Source organism: Kogia breviceps, chromosome 10 (genome assembly GCF_026419965.1).
Source record: "Kogia breviceps isolate mKogBre1 chromosome 10, mKogBre1 haplotype 1, whole genome shotgun sequence".
Taxonomy (NCBI): domain Eukaryota; kingdom Metazoa; phylum Chordata; class Mammalia; order Artiodactyla; family Physeteridae; genus Kogia; species Kogia breviceps.
The window spans coordinates 77,091,559-77,106,372 of NC_081319.1; the positions used below are offsets into that span (position 1 = coordinate 77,091,559).

Genomic DNA, 14,814 nt, shown 5'->3' on the forward strand with positions numbered 1-14,814 from the left:
TATAGGAAAACATTTATTTTCTCACAGCACACTGCGCCCCGGGCTCCCTCTCAGCAGAGGCACAGCTCTCAGAACGGCTCCATCCATGAGCCCCCCAGGCAGCCGGTGCCTGGGCTCTGCTCACACAAAGTTCTGGGCAATGGCCAGCACCTTGGAAAACTCGCCTTCCCTCTGGCGTAGGCTGGTGGGGATGGGTGTCTTGATTCGGGTCCCCACAGGGTTCCCGTTGTCCTCGATGAGGACCACGTTGTTAGAGTCGAACCTGGGGGTCATCCTGGGACCGGGCATACGATGCCCCACAATAAGCGCCTTTTTCTTCTGCCCCTTGATGGCCAGCAGGATCCGGTCGCCCACTTTGCCCACCCCATTCTTTTTATAGACGTGGATGCAGCGAGGAGGGCGATGGTACGGGGTGTTTCCCAGGGCACTGTTGTCCACCACACGCACCCGCGTCATCTTCTGAATTGCACCAAGGCTCCCAGTGGTGCTGGCAAAAGAGGAAAAGAGTCTGAGGTCTTCATCTCTGCTGGTCAGGGCGCAGAGGCCTCTGCCAGACCAGGCTTGGCAGCGTGCACATTAGCAGGGCCCTGACAGAGGCGGTGCCTGGAAAGGCTTCTCTGTGCCCAAGGCAGTGCTCTCACAGTTCTTCACGGCTTCTGCTGCCAGGTCAGGACCTCGATCTGGATGGGTTTTAAAGAGGACCTGATATTCTGTTACAACAAACTGCATGGCAGACTTAATTTAAAGCCTTTGGTTTCCAAAAGGCCTCTGAGGATTAAGGGAATACCTTATGGGCCAGGCCTCGCCCACTGCCTAGCCTGCAAAACCTGCTCCCCCAGAATACACTGATTACCAAATGTCCCATCTACATGTTGCTGAGAAACAGAAGGTACAAGTGAGTATGTCTGCTAAGGGAGTCCTTTGACACAACATAGCAGAAACTGAAAATAAGTCAAGGTAGCAATCTTTTGTTTTAATGTATTTTTCCCCACTATAAGAGTACCTATTAAAGGCAAATAAGCTATTATTAAGCCATCTGATGACAGTGGGAATTCTAGTTTGCTGCCGCTAGGACCCTAGTGCTGGTGTTCTCCCGGGTGACCCGGGGTCCTCTTCTCTCATTCCACATGCCTACCCTGGGCAAGGTTCTCTATCCCCATTGTTTCCAGCTAGTAAATTCCATCTCCAGCCCCACTCCTCTCCTATCTTTCGGTCCTATATTTCCACTCCAACTCCTCACGTGTCCTACAGATGCTGCAAACTCAGTAGGTCCTACAGTGACTTCATCGCCTCCCCCTGCAAACCTCCTCCCACTGCTGTGTTTCCTGCCTAGATGATGGCTTCTCCAGAAAATTCAGCTCCTGAGCCATAAACCTCTATCACCATCGACTGGCTACCCCATTCTACTGACACCACTCCTAAACACCTCTGTCCTTTCCTTCCACCCCCGTGGACACTTCCTTCATCCAGCAGCTCACTCTCTTACACCAAGACTATTACATTAGTGTCCTAACCAGCTCCCTGCGCATTTCACTCTGCCAACCAAGAGCTCTTTTTAGAATATAAAACGGGGGCTTCCCTGGTGGCACAGAGGTTGAGAGTCCGCCTGCCGATGCAGGGGACATGGGTTCATGCCCCAGTCCGGGAAGATCCCACATGCCGCAGAGCTGCTAGGCCCATGAGCCGTGGCCGCCAAGCCTGCAAGTCCGGAGCCTGTGCTCCGTAACGGGAGAGGCCGCAACAGTGAGAGGCCCGCGTATCACAAAAAAAAAAAAAAAAAAAAAAAAAAAAAGAATATAAAACGGAGGCTACTCCCCTGCTCAGGACTGGTCAGTGGTTCCCCACTGTATACACTGTCAACAACCTGGCCTCTATGTACCTGCCTTCTGAGGTCCTCTATCCTGCCACTCACACATTCACTCTGAGCCCCGATGGCCGGGAATCCCTGGAGCTCTCCAAGCGTGCCTGGCCTCTTGGCCCTCCCTGTGGGCCTGGACAGGACCTGCCCCCATTTGCCTTCTGGGAAGGCAGCTGCTATCCTCCTCTTTTCCTCCTCCTCCTCCGTTAGCAGCCCCTGCCTCGGGCCTTCCAAAGAACTGTACAAGCCTCTATTATTATACTGGTCACATTTTCTTAGAGTTATTTGTTTCCAACTTTGCTCCTGTGGCCAACTGTGAGAACTCTTCCAGGGCAGGAAGCAATTCTTATTCATCTCTCTATGACCAACCCTGGGCACAGGGCTCAGTAAACACTTGCGGAATGAGTGCATGAACAGGGCCAAAAGGCATGTTTGCCAACAGGAATGCAACCTGTGCTCTCCGCCCTGGCTTAGCATCTAAACGGGGAGGGGAAAGGTTGTCAAACTTCCATCATGCTTGAGTTTATGTTAATAAGTATGTGATTTTAAAATATATATATATATATTCCATTTTTAAGAGAGAAGGGTTTTCCCCCCTTTTATTTTATTTATATGTTTTTTTAAAATGAAGTATTATAGTTGATTTACAATGTTCTGTTAGTTTCAGGCGTATAGCAATGTGACTAAGAATGAGTATATATACTCATATATATAAAGTATATAGATATATACTCTATATAAAATGTATATATATGCATATAGAGTATATCTGTGTATATATATACATATATATGTATATAGAGAGCATAGAGTATATACATGTATATATGTGTGTGTGTATATATATATAAAGTGTATATAAAATGTATATATATACATTTTCTTAAAAGAGAAGGTTTTACTGTACTGGAGGAATGATAGGGTCGAGAGGCATCAGATTCACTGTAAAAGTCTGGCAAGGATGGAGGTTTCATCATTCTCCATATCCATTCCCAATCCCGTCCTCAACAGCAATATCACTTCCTTACCTATCTCCCTCACCTGGCCTGACCAAACCCCAGTTCCATCTATGCCTTTAGATTTCCCTGACCCCAAGCCCACGTCTCTGAGTTTCCACTCCCACTCTAGTCACCAATACCCCACCCTGACAGGACGCTTACCCAAAGACACAGCTTTAAGAACTTAATAGGAAAAGTTACCTGAAACAGCGTTGGCTCAGTGCTCTGCTCACGTGGGCAAAGGGGCCCCAGAGCCCAGTAAAGAAAGCCATGGGATCCCAAGATGGCAAATCCTGCAGGGAAAAAGTGGGGGAAAGGATTTATTTCTAAATCAATGTCCACACTCAGAGCCAGTAGTTTTTGGTGTTTTGTGGGTTTTTTTAAGATTTGGGGGGGGACTTGTGTGGGAGATGGCACTTCGAGCACAAGATCATTAGTCCCTAAATATAAATCTTAGCGGTTAAAAGATATGCAGATGATTAGATGGAACTCCAGCTGCACTTTTGCTGATTCATATTCTAACTGGGGTCAGAGAGCTGGAATGGCCCACCACAGTTCTCACTGTAGGTTACACAACAGCACAGAGAATGCCTTCATAATTATATCACCTCCACAGCACGAATCCTCTGGGACACACCCAGGCAGGAAGCACTTCCCACATCCTCCACAGAGGAAAACCTGCACACTGGCCCCTTGTTGACACTTGTGTGCCTCCTGAAACTAGAACTTTTACTCCCTGGGGGAAAGTAGATTATCTGAGCAGCTGCCCAGGTTGTCTATCACCACATCACCTTTCCCCCAAATGTAAAAGCCAGAACACCTGGACAGCTCAAGGTTAGCAAAGTAGTGCCAAAGGAGGCCCTCGCCAAGTCACTGACCAAGGCCTCTATTTGGGTTGGTCTCCCAAATGACAACGTAACACAGAAAAACTACCTACTCGCTGTACAGCAGAAACTAACACAATATTGTAAAGCAACTATACCCCAATTTAAAAAAAAAGAAAGAAAGAAAGAAAAAGAAAAACTACCTACCCCCACACTGCAACTGAAAGTGGGCTTTGGGAGAGCAAGCTGGAGACAAAAGAGTAAACGCCAACCCAACACTGGTGACTGCAGCTTGCAAAACCTCAACCTTCTGCTCCCTAGCACCAACAAATATGGCCATCCCCAGGTTTCTGAAATACCTGGGCACCAGTGAGGAGAATATTTAAGAAAAACCTACAGCCAGCTGGTAATTCCAGCTGCAAGACATGTCTGTTTTCCACCCACATGTTTGGCTACAGAGGGCCTCATTCAAGAGCCCTGCTGAGAAAGCCTCTACCACTGTAGTATTTACTCATAGCTTTGCCTTGCATAAGTTCAAAGCACCTTAGATAAGATTTTATTTAATAATGGTGAGGGAAAACTCACTATTTACTTTCACAGAAATACCTAAACACTCCAGAAATGCTTATTAACTACAATTTAGCCTCAAACCTCAAGCTTATTCGCCAGTGTTTTCCTTAAGACAACCCAGGAAGCGTTGGCCAAAATGTAAATATGATCAGAAACATATGCAAAAGAAAGTGGCCTACTTTCAGAACTACTAACATCTGACACACAGAATCAAAGACTATCAGACAGGCCAGCTTTACCTTCACAGCTTGGTAGCCCTGGAGAAGGAAGTATGAGCTTTGGCTTCCCCAGCTGTAACATGGGGTTTCCCCACCTGTAACATCTACTCACAAGACAGTCATGAGCTAAGCCATGCAAAGCACAGAGCATGATGCCCGCACTCAATACCTATTAGCCCTCACCATCATCATCGTCATCACATCACGTCCCATTTTGAAGATTAGGAAACTGAGATACAAAGAGAGGAAGGGACTCGCATAAAGCCCCATAACTAGCCAAGGGCAGAAGCAGAACCAGAAGTGGACTCAGCTTAGGTCCAAGGGTCTTCCCTCCATATCCTACAGCCTCACTCTGCCGTACAAAGCCCACTTCACACAGGAGCTCAGGGTGAGAGGCAGCTTTGAGGGTCACCTGGTCTTTTTCTGCTTTCTTTCTTTATGAAAATGTATCGACTAGTTATAATGTGTCTAAGTGCTTTACATTATCATCTCATTTAAGCCTCACAAAAACTACAAAATGGACACTATTATTAGCCCCATTTTATACAGGAGGAAATGAGGCCCAGAGAGGTTAGATAATCTGCCCAAGTTGCACAGCTAGGAGTGACAAAGCTGAAATCTGAACCCCAGTAGTCGACTTCCTGAACCCACCCTCTAAATCAGCAGAGTTAACATGGTAACTTAAATATTAATATTTTTCCAACTGTTAGAGCATTCTTGTTCCATCAAGAATACTGATGTCACATGAACATTTTACTCAGACCTAACTCAGTGCTTGCTGAATCAACTGAAATGTAGACAAACAGCAGGTGAAAGTCATTCACTTTCATCCAATTCAGGTTTTGAATACAATTTGAAATGTAGGTGGCAAGAAGAGCTCCACACTCTGAGCAATAATGGAAAATTGGCTTTTAAAAAAAGGAATTTAAAAAGTAGCTCTGAAAAGCAGTCCTTCTGGTCCAGGCTGCAGTTACGTCCAATCTCAGCCAAGCCTTCCCATCTGATGCTGGTGGGCCCCTACTCTCACTCCCTGGGAGAAAAGAGGCTCCTCGGCTCCTCCACAGAACCCTCAAGGTTAGTCCAGCACCACCCACATTCCCTCTCCTGAGAATTGCAACATCCAGCCTCTCCACACTGCATCGCTTCCTCCAGAGCATTTATGTGAGTCCAAGAAGTGCAGAAGTGCCTGGAGGCTTCCCAGAACTTTCCCTACTTGGGCATAACAAACCCCACCATTCAAGGCACCTCCCTAAAATCTACAGGGCAGTCTGTGCACAAACCACACCCAGGCCCCCTCTCTGTGCCTTGCTGAGAAGCCACCACCACAACCTGGGTCCATCTCTGCCCAACCAAACTGCCCTGGCCCCAAACACACCTCCTGCGAGCAGCTCTGTGTAAGGCTGCAGCATCTGCTGTCATCCCTCCTGCACACCAAGGACATCTGGGCGTCCTGTGCCAAAGGAACTCTCACTGTTCCAATTTTCACTACCCAAACTCAGACATGGAATAAATCTGGATTTTTTTTTCTTTTTTTTTTTTTTTGGAGATAAGGCTGATAGCCCTCAACATTCTAGTTCTTGCTACTCACTGTCCACAGAAACCAGAGAGCTTGACAACATGGCATCTGAACTCACTATAGGAACTCAGCAATCACACAGACTCCGGATTACCTGTACTACCCTCAAACACAAAAGTAATACATTCACGTCTGCAGGGAGCACCTCCATTTTCACAAGAAAAGACCAAATTCAAAGACTTTTCACTAGCTCTTTGGTGGATCTGATAGTGACCTCCAGACCCAAAGGACTTAAAGACATCAAATGGACAGCAGTAAGCATTCCTATGAACCTGAAAACATAAAAGAAGCAAATATATTTGTATACAAAAAAATCTGTGGTCCCCTCCACTGTAACCCCAGCAAAAGATCCCAGCAGGTCCTGATAGAGTGGGAGTACAATAAATACTTGTTGAATAAAATAAATGAGGTAGCCAACAGAAAGACAGATTCCCCCACCCACGGCTCGACACAGGGAAATCCAGACACTGTAGAGATCTCATCTGTATATCGGGAACCAGCACATCACATGCAAACATGCTTTAGGAGAACCATGGTGCGGGTCTTGAGAGGATTCACTCATGCTATGTCTACAGGCCCCTGGAATCATCTCTTGGGTCTGGTGCTTACACTGCCCACTGTGAAAAAACACCATCGCACCACTAAACAACTGGCTCAGATCAGGTAAGAGTAATGAGGGCTGCAATTTATTTCAAAGCAACTGACTGACCTTGATGTTACTTCCTAGGATAAATCCATCCTGTAGACATAGGCCCTGATTCACTTCAGATCAGTCTGTGTAGAGTGCTTTGTCTCACAAGCAATGTTATTCTGAGTCCCGTGTTTGCACAGGAAGCTAACTCCAATGATATTTCCTCCTCTACTCTCACTGAGGAGGCCAGGTATTCGGAATACTCCAGCGCCAGAGATGGCTTTTCATGCCACTTCCTGGTCAGCACTAGTACTGCCATCCAGGTTTAGAGTGTGAATTATAACCTCTGGGGGTGGGGGGATGGGGCGGGCAAGAGAAGGAAGGCAAGAGAGCGTGAGAGAGGGAGAAGGAGAGAAATTACTTAATACAATCCAAGAGCCATGCTTACTTCAAATCTTAGTTTAAGATCTCCCTTCAGTTCTGGAGGCCAGGGAGGACTGTAGATTTTAGGGACACACAGGTGAGTTTTTCACTTGGCATCACCTTATAGGTCCCATTGGAAGAACATTGCTCCGTGAGAGCAGGGACCGTGCCTGCCCCGTCTAGTGCTGCATGCTCAGGACCTAGAACAGTGCCTGGCACACAAATGGAGCTCAGTGAGTATCTGTTAAATGTATAAAATGTATCTGCAATTGCAATTCATCCTTCAGCTCCAGAGAGGCTCCATGTTGGTGGGTTGGTGGTCTTTCTTGTGCCCTCCACCCAGGCTCCCAGTAACTTGGAGGAGCTTCCTAGACACTGAGAGCTCATTTTTAGCTAATTGTAATACATAGAGACTGAACTAGAAAAGCAGACAGAAAGAGCCTGATGCTTTGTGAAAAGCTAGGAAGTGCCATTACTTGAACTTTAGGAATCAGCAAAATGTTGTACTTAGTACCACAGATCCACATATATTTATACATTGTTTCTACCTGAACAATTTCTATCTTTAGGTGCCTGGCACGTTTCATAAATTTTAAAGGCCTTTCAAGAGAAACAGGTTCTAAAGAAAAGAGACAAAAAAAGTTCAGCCCAACTGCAAAAGACTGTTTAAAGGAGATTCTGTTAGTAAGTGACAGAAGTGAAAAGAAACACTAGGAGAAATCAAGTGCAAAGCCCAGCCACAAAAAGGACAAACTCTGCCTAGTGTAAGGATATAAATGTCCTTAATTAAAGCAGGAAAAAGCAGAGGCCTGGCAGCTTCGAGGAAACTAAAAACAAAAGGGAACTCCCTGGACCCTCTGCCTTGTCATGCTGACAGCCCTTCCCATCTCCTACAGGTTTCGCCCCAATGGACCAAAAAGTACTCTTATTTGTCCCTTAAATACTCATTACTGATTTGTCCCGGAAGGATTCTCTTTCAGGAAGTTTTGTGAATTGTTTTTTTTTTTTTTAAACATCTTTTGTGAGTTTTTTTAACCTCACATAAGTATACATGTTACAGTTCTCAAAGTACTTTCACACAGATCACTTTCTTGGTTGATTTCATTCTTGAGCACCCAGTGGAAACAGAAAGATAAATAACAAAGAGCAACAGTTTGGGGAGGGTTGATTCCTAAGGATTTTGAACAGTTCTGAAGGTTCATAGACTGTGTGCCATTTCGCAGGTGAAGAAATTAAGTCAGAATTGCTAAGCGACTTGCCGGGCTTGCCGTAGGAAGGGAAGAAGAGTAGAAGGTTGTCTCTACTATACCCTGCACAATACTTGCCCAGCTAAGGTGCTGCTTTAACCACTAATAAACTTCACAGAAACAAACACACCCCATATAGTGCAAGTATTCTTTCTCCTCTCTTAAAGCTGCCACATAATCTTTTAAAACTCAGGAATTTAAAAGCTGTCTTTTCAATAGATATCTGCACCACAAACAGCACAGCCCGGGACCAACGCTGAAGCTGATTTGCAAAGGTGTGAATTTTCACAGCGTTACTATCAAGAAGCAATAGCAATCCCTCATTAGCACCATGGGCTGTTTCTACCATGGCTACCAGTGAGGACCCCAGTTCTCAATCTGGTTCACAAAGAAAAAAACGTTTCCAGGGTTCTTGTCTTTATCTGTTGGTTAACTATACATGTTTATTTACCTGTATATTTGTTTGCTCCACCTTGTTACAGATTTAAAATTGTGGTTCTTAAAAATATCTGACAGTTCTCCATTATTCAAGTTGGTTTTTCAATGTGTAGATTTTACCTATTTCTAGCTTTGCTCCCCTGCCATCCCCACCTCACAGGTGTGCAAACACCTATAGTTCCAGAAATAAGTTTATAACATTCTTGGTATGGTCTAACTCAGAAAAACTGAACAAGGCAAAGGTAAATTCTACTTAATCACGTACATATTTCTTTCCTATTAGTACCTCTACCAAGCCAATGGCAAGGAGCCAGGTTTATAGAGATGTCAGGTGGGCAGGCAGGGGGATGGCGGTGGGATGAAAAGCCCAAAGAAATGGTATCTCCTCCACCCCTCCTCCCCTCTTCTCCTGCCAAGTCTGTTTCCTTGGAGTCCACTACTCCAGGCCTCAGTGACTCTGTCAAGCAAGGGTCATTGGTAAGAGCAAAGAGGCAAGGAAATGAACTTGTTTTAGCTTCATTCATGTAAGGGATGGTTTTCAAGTGGGAGAACCCCTCTCTGAATTAACCAGTAGGGCTCAGGTCTGCAGCATAAGCAGTTTGTTTCCCAGATTCTGACCAGGGAGAACAGTCTCACTCCCTGATTCTCAGGGTAGCACTATGGGTGTCTCTTTAAGATCACTCAGTCCTGAAAGTGTTTTTCAGCTTAAAGTAGAATAGGAAAAGTACTCCCTCTTTTCTAAAGACATAGATGATTTTTTTTTTTAAGTTTTTGACAGGGAGACTTTCTCGCTCTGAGTTGTGTTTCACTGGTGAATAATAAGCTACCTGGCACTTTTCTTAATAAGAGAGCATATTACCTGACCCAGAGGAATATTTCTGGGATCTGAATCATAGCCCTCTCGTACAAGCTGGTTGTCATTGTTAATACACATGTAAAATCACACCAGGGTGAACCAGAACAAACCACTGGCCTCTAAAAAGGATCAATTGTAACCTGATTTTTGAGACCCTCCTAAGTTCCCACACGGCCATAAGAACTATCCAAGTAACGAAAACAACAGGAAAATCCATCTTACGTGGGTCCAGGTGTCATAATCCCCCAAGACAGGAGTGGGGTAAGAGAGGCTTCAAAGGACTCTTGCATCATGTAAGATTCTAGATGATGAGGAGGGTCTAAATAATTATACTCAGTGCTCAATAGAGCACCTAAAAAATGGACTCCAGGGAAGGTTTTTACCCTTCATATTCAGGGGCACTAATAAAACATTTTGGCCATTGTTCCTTCATGGATTCCATGGTGTACTTCATTCAGTTCTCATTTCGGTCTTTCTGAAATGTTTCCTCTTCTCTCTGTCTGTTAATATGTGGTGACCCTAATTAGGCACAGGCAGAAATAGATCTGGAATCCACCACATGTTAACAAGCCTAACTGCATTATTAAAAAGATAATAATACATGAGAAATGCTTTCTAGTGATCCTCAGGGGTCCCAAACCCAGGTAACTACAGACTCCCATTTCCATTTTCCACATATCCATTACAAGGGCTACTTGGCAATGGATCACACCAGATTTACAACCATAAAATCAACACAACATGTAAAAAGTTCCATAGAAAATATACATCCAAGAAGCTCTAAGGGCAAAATGGACAATTCCATAAAGGGGAACAACAACAACAACACAAATAGGACAGATTCCTTTTCATCTAAACATCTTACTACCCAAAACAGCTCCCAGAATTCAAACCTACAAAGACTCCTCTCACCAGGCAGTCTACCATACACAGCTTAACCTCACCTCTCTTTCTGGCCTTCTTAGGAAGGCAACCTACTTCCTACCCCAACAAAATCCTTGCTCTTCCATTGTACGTATTTCCATGAGTGAAAGGTAAACTGTCTTCTAGCATAGTAACCTCCCTGAAAAAAGAGACCCACTCTGTTCTATATTCTACATCCCTGGTGTGCTAATTGCATCCTCGTGGACAATTTTAAATGACTCTAAGATGCAGCCTGATGAAGGCAAGAGCGCAAACAGGAGAACACAGGAAACCAATGCGTTTTGAACTTTTCTGTGACACACAGAAACGCATTGCATAACACCTCCTAATACACTCACATGTGTGTATACCTGAAGCAAGTGTCCAGAAACAATACCTACCCTTACTAAGTACAATGCTCTCTGATATTTTCTTCCCTACTTCATTTTTTTCTTAAATGATGGCCATGATCCACTAAACTGATTTCCAACTAACCAATGGGACTCAGTTTGAATGGGAATTCAGTTTGAACTGCATCAAAACCTTACAGCTGCATTCCACAAGCTACCAATGAACCCTTGAAAAAGCCAGCAGACAGCAGAAACACTGACCAGCCACAAGAACCAGACACACCCAGGTAGGCAGTGCCCTTCCTCTGTCCAGCAGCCCAAGTTCAAGCATCTCCCAACTTCCCAGCTTTTCCCTAGTAACCCGAGGTGACTCTGTCATATGCTCTTTTGTTAACCTCTTTATAAATTCAGTCCATCAATCTCTTTGGGTAGCAAAGTTCATTTACTGCCCACCGTGAAAAGCAATACTTCCTTTCTGTCCCCAGACCATCTCCCATCAAGCCTGAAGGGAAGAGAGCCTTCCAGGACCCCACAATTAAATAGAAAAGTTGGTATTCCGTGTGCCTCTGTGATCTATATTGTGGGTAACATACAGGAGCTATGCACACGCCCCCCCGCCCCCAAACACACACATCTCCTTCCCCTCTCTCTGTCTTCTTTCCAGCCTTAATCCCTGGCAGGTGCAGCCTCTGATGAAATGAGAAACCAGGAAAACACCTGGAGCCGGGGTAGCCACTTATCGGCATGACAGTGAAGGCGGTGGACTCACTCTCCACACCACAGAAGCGCCTGGCAAACGAGTCACAAAGTCATCTCAAGACCCAGGTTGGGAAAGGAAAGGGAGAAAGAGAGAAGTAGACAAACCCGAGGAGCCGCGCCAGAGAGATCGGCCGAGGCCACCTCGTGAGACCTAGCGGCATCCCGCCCAGTCCCCGGGAAGGCAGGTGAGCGCGGGCCGGGGACACGGGGTCGCAGTGGCCACCGGAGCCCTCGCCGCCCTTGGGGGATGGGAGGGAGAAGGGTCCGGGTCAGAGGCCTCCTTCCCCGTCGGGACCCTCCCACTGCCCCATGGCCCCCAGAGGGCCCACGATCCTCGCACTCCGGCCCTTCCTCACCCATCCCGGAGTGTGCTCCACCCCTCCTGCGGGGAAGCAAGGGAGAGAGGAAGCAGAGTTAGGAGAGTGACGTCCCCTCCCCCCGCACACTTCATACCGCCTTCGCCGCCCTGGAATATCCCGCCGCGGGCCCCCACAGGCCCAGGGCCGCCTTCCCCCTACGCGGCCTCTCGCCCTGCGCCTGCGCGTCGGACCCATGTGGGCGGATGGCGATCTGAGAGTGCGCCCGCTCCTTGCGTGTGCCGGCGTGGGGGGAGGGACCTGCGTGGTCCCGCCCCCTCATCCTCCCCCTCCCTCCTCCCGCTCCCCTCCCCCAGACACTGCCGCGGCCGCCGCAGGAGCCCGGAGCTCCAGCCGCCCAGCGACTCCTCCTCCCCCTCCCCCAGCCCCGCCCCGCCCCAACCCGGGGCTCCGAGCCGGAGCTGAGTCTGCGCCTGGGGGTGAGTACGAGACCCTTCCCCAGCCCCCTCTCTTTTCTTTGAGGATCCCACCACCACCCAAAGAAAAAGCCCGGTCTCAGCTGCGCGTCCCCTCCCTTCAACCTCCTGCGGGACCCAGAGGTGCCCGGGCCCGCGGGACCAGTGGTGCCGCGCGCTGCCCCCAGCCCCGCACCGTCCTGAGCCTATCATGTGAGTGCTCCGACCCCTGCCGGGGGTCCAGAGGTACACCTACCTCTGTCCCCACCCCTCGAGAGATCCGAGGGGTGGGACCCCCGCCCCCGGCCCCCTAGCGCCACTCTTCTCCCACCTGCCCGGTCCAGGTGCGCGTCCCCTCCGCGGTTCCAGCAGCACCCCATCAGCCCGCCGCCGCTGTGGGGAATCTGCCGCCCCCGCCCCCGAGTTTTGAATTCCAGGGTCTCCAAGTCCAATGTCCTCGGTGTCTTTTATCTTTTCTCCTGCTCCAGGGGCCGAGAACCCCAGAAGCCGGCCCGGGGTAGGGGTTCGGGCTCCGGCAAGGGCAGGGTTTGCGAGGCCGGCCGCTGCTCCCGGTCCGTCTGGGGACTGGTCAAAGGGCTGGGGAGGCGACTGGCCCCGAGAGCGTGTCCTCTCCTTGCGCCCCACACAGTACAGTTCATTCATGAGCCGCCCGGGCCTGCGTTGGAGGGTGCGGTGGAGAAAGGATTCGGACTCGGAGCCGGAGTGGGGCAAAGGCCCTGTTGGGGGGAGGGGGGCGGTGTGCTTTGTCCCTCCTGGACTGCTGGACCACCTAGGGAGGACAGACCCAAAGCTTTGCCGCCTTCTTCCCCAGAAGAGAAGGACCCTTGGGAAGTGGAGAGGAGAGGTCACAGGGGCCGGCTGCCCTTAGAGCTCTGTGCTGCCTCCTGCCTGGGTCCCCTGGGTGGAGGTCTGGCCGCTCAGCACTCCACTTTCCTGGAGGGGTGGAGGGGGGCGCACAGGCAGGAGGGCCAGGACTTCTGTACCCAATACTACTCTCTAGCCTCTCCCTGGGTCTGCAGCAGCCCAGGAAGAGTGAGGCCGCTCTAGCCCCTCCTGAGGAGGGGCCCCCAGACCTGCCTCCCAGGAACATGTGAGGAGGGGAGTGACAGTGTCTGTCAGGCTTCCAGCGGGGGGCTGGGGGGGTGGGGTGCTGGCAGCATGACTGTCCTCCAGGGTACTAGAGGGTCCAGGCCCTGGCATGCCCCAGGTGGCACATGCTGGGGCCTGCTGTTGGCTCACCCAGTTGGGTCTTGGCCTATGGGTGGGTGGGTAGGGATGTGTCAAGGCAGAAGGCAGGTGGTGAGTAGCTAACAATCCCCTTTTGGACATCCTACAAGTTCCCTCCAATTACAACAGTTTTGGAGACCTGTGTTCAAATTCCAGCTCTGCCATTCTTTAGCTGTGCGACCTTGACAAGTTACTTAACTTGTCTGAACCTTAGTGTCAGTTAAAAAGTATGTTTACTACCATCTCCTTACGAGGTTACTCATGGGCATCAAACTAGATAGTACAGGTAAAGAGCCTGGCACCCTGCCTGGTAGTGGATCAATAAGAGGTCTCTTCCCTGAACTTCTGACCCATCCTGGCATAGCACCACCCTCCCATGCCCCCATCTCCCAGCCTGCTACAGATGGATCAGTTTGTTTGAAGAGTTTGGAAACATTCTCTGCCACTCGGTGGCAGAGTCCTGAAAGCAGTGTAAGCCCTTAGGTCTAGACAAGAAGCCCATCCAGACTGAGGGGTTCTAGCATATTAAATTCTGTTTTATTTTGCTTTTTACCAGTTCTCCTTCATTAAACCAACCCCTTTTATTCCACACTTTATTGATAACAGTAGCTAATTTTTTTAGAACCCATTTGTACCTTGAACTGTATTAAGAGCTTTACCTAAATCATCTTGTTTAATCCTCAAAACAACCACTGAATGACTGAATTATTATCCCTATTTACAGACAAAGGAACTGAGGCCCAGGGTGGTGAGGTAGTGTCGCCAGGTCAGAAGCCAGATCCGTCTCATCCTAGAACCTGTACTCTTAACCACCAGGCTCTGTTACCGGTGCCCTACACCTGCCTCAGAACCTGAAATCACAAACCCAGGGTGGGAGGTCTGGGAGCTAGAAGCAAGAGGGAAGGCAAACAGGTAGAAATAGGGTGTGGCATTTCTCCAGAGCTGTAGCTGGCAACCCCCAACCCCCAACATCCTGATGGAAGTGGCTCCTCTGTTGGCTGAGGCCGAAGAAAAGTGCGGTGGTTAAAAGCATGGGCTTGAGCCAGGTTGCCTAGGTCCATACCCAGATCCATCACAGACTAGCTGTGTGCCATTGAGCAGGTGATGTACGCTCTCTGTACCTCATTGTCCTCCTAGGGTTGT

General features: G+C 48.4%; 2 protein-coding genes across 12 annotated transcripts in view; one reads left to right on the forward strand and one right to left on the reverse strand.

Moving 5' to 3' along the window:
* MRPL14 (mitochondrial ribosomal protein L14) lies at nucleotides 1-12,223 on the reverse strand. 4 transcript variants are annotated; one of them, XM_059075244.2, is made up of 3 exons: nucleotides 12,105-12,223; nucleotides 3,058-3,149; nucleotides 1-487 (listed from the first exon to the last, which is right to left on the reverse strand). In XM_059075244.2, exons 2-3 carry the CDS (start codon nucleotides 3,126-3,128, stop codon nucleotides 121-123), a joined length of 438 nt encoding a protein of 145 aa, XP_058931227.1. In that variant the 5' UTR covers nucleotides 3,129-3,149; nucleotides 12,105-12,223; the 3' UTR covers nucleotides 1-120. The 4 variants fall into 4 exon arrangements, with proteins under 4 accessions (XP_058931227.1, XP_066862400.1, XP_066862403.1 ...); XM_067006299.1 differs by having other exon boundaries at nucleotides 12,008-12,222; XM_067006302.1 differs by having other exon boundaries at nucleotides 1-680; nucleotides 12,105-12,154.
* Nucleotides 11,618-14,814, forward strand: part of TMEM63B (transmembrane protein 63B) — a 25,380-nt gene continuing 22,183 nt past the window's right edge. For 3 of the 8 annotated variants that reach the window (XM_067006295.1, XM_067006297.1, XM_067006298.1), the window contains exons 1-2: nucleotides 11,625-11,836; nucleotides 12,325-12,447. The gene's annotated coding sequence lies outside the window, so the exon portion shown is untranslated. Of the gene's footprint in view, nucleotides 11,837-12,324; nucleotides 12,448-14,814 lie in introns of those variants that run through there. The other 5 variants (XM_067006293.1, XM_067006294.1, XM_059075241.2 and 2 more) reach the window with 5 other exon arrangements.

Excerpts from the sequence above, each read along its gene's own strand:
- MRPL14 (XM_067006299.1), bottom strand. The coding sequence starts at position 12,205 with ATGGGTCCGACGCGCAGGCGCAGGGCGAGAGGCCGCGTAGGGGGAAGG. Across the intron at positions 3,150-12,007 it reads TGGAGCACACTCCGGGATGG|GATTTGCCATCTTGGGATCC; the intron begins GTGAGGAAGGGC and ends TTTTCCCTGCAG. Across the intron at positions 488-3,057 it reads CTGAGCCAACGCTGTTTCAG|CACCACTGGGAGCCTTGGTG; the intron begins GTAACTTTTCCT and ends CTCTTTTGCCAG.